Here is a 3,404-nt window from a genome sequence, read left to right on the forward strand (position 1 = left end):
TCAGCAGGAGGGGGTGGTGAAGGGGCTCTGAGAGGTGATAGGACCAGGCAGGAGATGAGGTGAGGAAAGGGGGTGGGGCCTCAGGGAGTGAGCGAGGCTTGGGCATCGCTGACTCCTCCCCCTGCTGTCCTGTAGGTCCCGGGGACGGGGACGGCGACAGCGGGTTCAGGAGGAGGGGGAGGGGGAGAGCCAGGAGGAGGCGGACGAGGACCCCCTCGAGGACCCTCCTCCCCCTCCCTCGGACGACACCCGCGTGGAGAACATGGACATCAGCAGTGACGGTGAGGGGCCCGGACATCTGGGTTCTCTCCAGCTTTTGGGGGGGGTGCTGGGTGCCCAGACATGTGAGCTCTCCTGGCGGAGTGTTTCTCAACCCAGGGGTCATTCCCCAGAAGTGGTCACAAGAACATAGGAAAGAGCAGCCAATGCACTTGGACAATAGATTCTTCTTTAAAGGAGAAAAATGTGGGATCCCTTGCAGGCTGGCAGAGCTCCAGCTTGGGAGGGGCTGTGGGGGGCCACCTGCCCCACAACCATACCCTGTGGGCCGGGGCAGGAGGCAGCAGGTCGGGGGTGAGGGGCACTGGGTCAGGACTGGCTGTGGATGTCCACAAATAGGTCGTGGCACAAAAAGGGTTGGGAATTAGTCTTGGAGGGCTGTGGTGGGGAGAGCAGACCCTGACCCCACCCGTTTCCCTCCCCACCCACAGATGAGGCCCTGCCCCCTGGGTCACCCCCGGTGCTGGAGGAAGATGAGGCAGAGCAGGAGCTGCAGAAGCAGCTGGAGAAGGGGCTGCGCCTGCGGCAGCTCCAGCAGCTCCGTGAGGGTGGAGACAAGGTGAGGGGGTGGGGTCTGCAGGGTAGGGGCGGGGTCTTGAGGGGTTGGGGACAAGAAATCCAAAGGTGCTCCCTGTCTTGGCCTTCCTGTCCAGGCTCTTAGCCCACACCTCTCCCATGCCCTGGAGAGAACCCATGCTGCCCGGGGCTGTCCATCTTCATCCCATTAACCCTATTATGGCAGTTCCTCCAGGCACCTGCCCTTGATGCTGCAGGGGTGGGGCAGGTGCAAGTACCGCAGTCCCCTAGGACAGGGGTGCATGTGTACCTCCCTGCTGTGTAGTGTCTCAACCCCCTGGAACACGCAGGCAAGACGTAGGCACAGATCCAGGCCGAAATAGATCCGGAGCCAGGCCCGAACAGGTAGATCCAAACCTAAACAGATGGACAAACCCAGAGCCAGAAGGATGGACAGACCCAGACAGGTCCTGGTGTGGACACACATGGACTCGGACATAGACAGACAGACGGACCCACACCCAGATGGACAAAGAGATTCATATTTAGACCCACAGACAGACAAGGACCATGACCCAGCCTGACAGGCCCAGGTACAGCAGTGTCTAAACCCGCTAGGCCCCCTGGTCTGACAGCTCGTGTCTCCTGGCAGGTGGCAGAGGCGGTGCGGCGTCTGGCCCGGGCAGGGCCGGGGCTGGATGCAGACATGGGAGTGGAGCCGGAGGAGGCAGGGGCAGAGCCAGAGCGCAAGGGGGCCATCGTCTTCAATGCCACCTCTGAGTTCTGCCGCACGCTGGGGGAGATCCCCACCTACGGGCTGGCTGGCAACCGCGAGGACCCCCAGGACCTGCTGGTGAGCCTGGGTGGGGGCAGGGGGCTACGGGTTGGGAGTGAGGGGCACCCAGGGGGCAGGGGCTGTAGGCCGGGAGTGAAGGGCATCAGTTGTGCTGGGTTTGCGGAGCGAGGGAGTATGGCATCATGCCATGCTCCATGCTGTGGGTATGCAGGGCATTTATGCATTGTGGGTAACTTGTAACCACCTTAATATCAGATGCCCCAGAATCCTTTGGGGTTGAGGGGGAGCTTCCTTGAGGCTTGGGGAGAGGAGGGGGTCTCAAGGTGGGGGCTGGTTCCCAAGTTAACACATTCTCCTGCCCCCAGGACTTTGAGCGGGATGAGGAGCGGTCGGTGACGGGGGCCTCGGGCTCCGATGGGGAAGAGAACATGGGTTGGAGCACCGTGAACCTGGACGAGGAGAAGCAGCAGCAGGACGTGAGCATGGGGGCTGTGGGTTGGGAGTGAGGGGCACCTGCAGGGCTGGAGATGGGGCACGGAGCTGCAGGTTGGGAGTGACGGGCATCGGCCAGACTGATCCTAACTTTCCTCCTCCTCCCTACTCAGTTCTCGGCCTCATCCACCACCATCCTCGATGAGGAGCCAATCGTGAACCGGGGCCTGGCTGCAGCCCTGATGCTTTGTCAGAACAAAGGTAAGGCCCTGCCCCCCGCCCCCCAGCTAGATGTTCCACCCCAGAGCTGGCTGCATCTGTGTTATACCCAACTGCCAGTGCCCTCTAGGGCCAGCTGCAGCCCTTTATACCCAACCTATGCCCTGCCCAGAGCTAGCTGCAGCCTGTCATACCCAGCCAGTGTCCCCCAGAGCTGGCTGCAGCCTGACAGCTCCCTCCCTGTTTCCCCCCAGGCCTGCTGGAGACAACTGTGCAGAAGGTTGCCCGGGTGAAGGCCCCCAATAAGTCCCTGCCCTCGGCCGTCTACTGCATTGAGGACAAGATGTGAGTGGGGCATGCGCAGGGATGGGGCTTGAACCTGCCACCCTTGGGGGAGGGGGTGGAGCTCCTGCAGTCAGAGGGCGGGGCACTGGGGGCTGAGGTCACACCTAATAGGGATGTGGGGTCAGGTGTCAGGAGGGTTCCCCCTGTGATGAGCGGGGGCAGGGAGCTGCGGGTCAGGAGTGAGGGAGACGGGTGGGGCAGAGTAGCCTCTGGTGACCACTGCCCCCCCTCGCCCAGGGCCATTGATGACAAGTACAGCCGGCGCGAGGAGTACCGCGGCTTCACACAGGACTTCAAGGAGAAGGACGGGTACCGGCCCGACGTCAAGATTGAGTACGTGGATGAGACGGGCCGCAAGCTCACGCCCAAGGAGGTAGGGGCAGATATCATGGCTGAGGGTGGGACCTGATGTTATGACTGGGGGCAGGACCTGGGGTGCTGAGACACTGCCCCAGGGTGGAGGTGGAACTTGGGGGCAGGAAGTCTTTGCTAGGGAGCAAGATGGGGGCAGGGCTTGGGGGAACCTGTGGCTTTCCCCTGAGGCTCTGGGGTGGGGCTGAACTTGTGAGGGGTGGGACTGCAATGGTGGAAGTGGGCGGGGTTTGGTGACTTCCCAGGGAGAAGAGCTTAGGCAAGATCTTTCAGGGAAGGAGGGGGTGAGGCTCAGAGGCGGGACTCTGACCTATGTCCTGTCCCCAGGCCTTCCGGCAGCTCTCGCACCGTTTCCATGGCAAGGGCTCAGGGAAGATGAAGACAGAGCGGAGGATGAAGAAGCTGGACGAGGAGGCGGTGAGAGTGTCTTCTCCTCCCCCCCCCC

At 62.3% G+C, this 3,404-nt stretch overlaps 1 protein-coding gene across 1 annotated transcript in view; it reads left to right on the forward strand.

Moving 5' to 3' along the window:
• SART1 (SART1, U4/U6.U5 tri-snRNP-associated protein 1) overlaps positions 1–3,404 on the forward strand; it is an 11,039-nt gene that overhangs the window by 6,405 nt on the left and 1,230 nt on the right. The window contains exons 11-18 of the mRNA XM_025193254.1: positions 136–281; positions 711–838; positions 1,448–1,648; positions 1,957–2,067; positions 2,197–2,284; positions 2,497–2,587; positions 2,825–2,960; positions 3,287–3,376. Of these exons, the coding sequence (XP_025049039.1) occupies positions 136–281; positions 711–838; positions 1,448–1,648; positions 1,957–2,067; positions 2,197–2,284; positions 2,497–2,587; positions 2,825–2,960; positions 3,287–3,376 (991 nt within the window). The remainder of the gene's footprint in view (positions 1–135; positions 282–710; positions 839–1,447; positions 1,649–1,956; positions 2,068–2,196; positions 2,285–2,496; positions 2,588–2,824; positions 2,961–3,286; positions 3,377–3,404) is intronic.

Source organism: Alligator sinensis, unplaced genomic scaffold, assembly GCF_000455745.1.
Source record: "Alligator sinensis unplaced genomic scaffold, ASM45574v1 scaffold1860_2, whole genome shotgun sequence".
NCBI lineage: Eukaryota > Metazoa > Chordata > Crocodylia > Alligatoridae > Alligator > Alligator sinensis.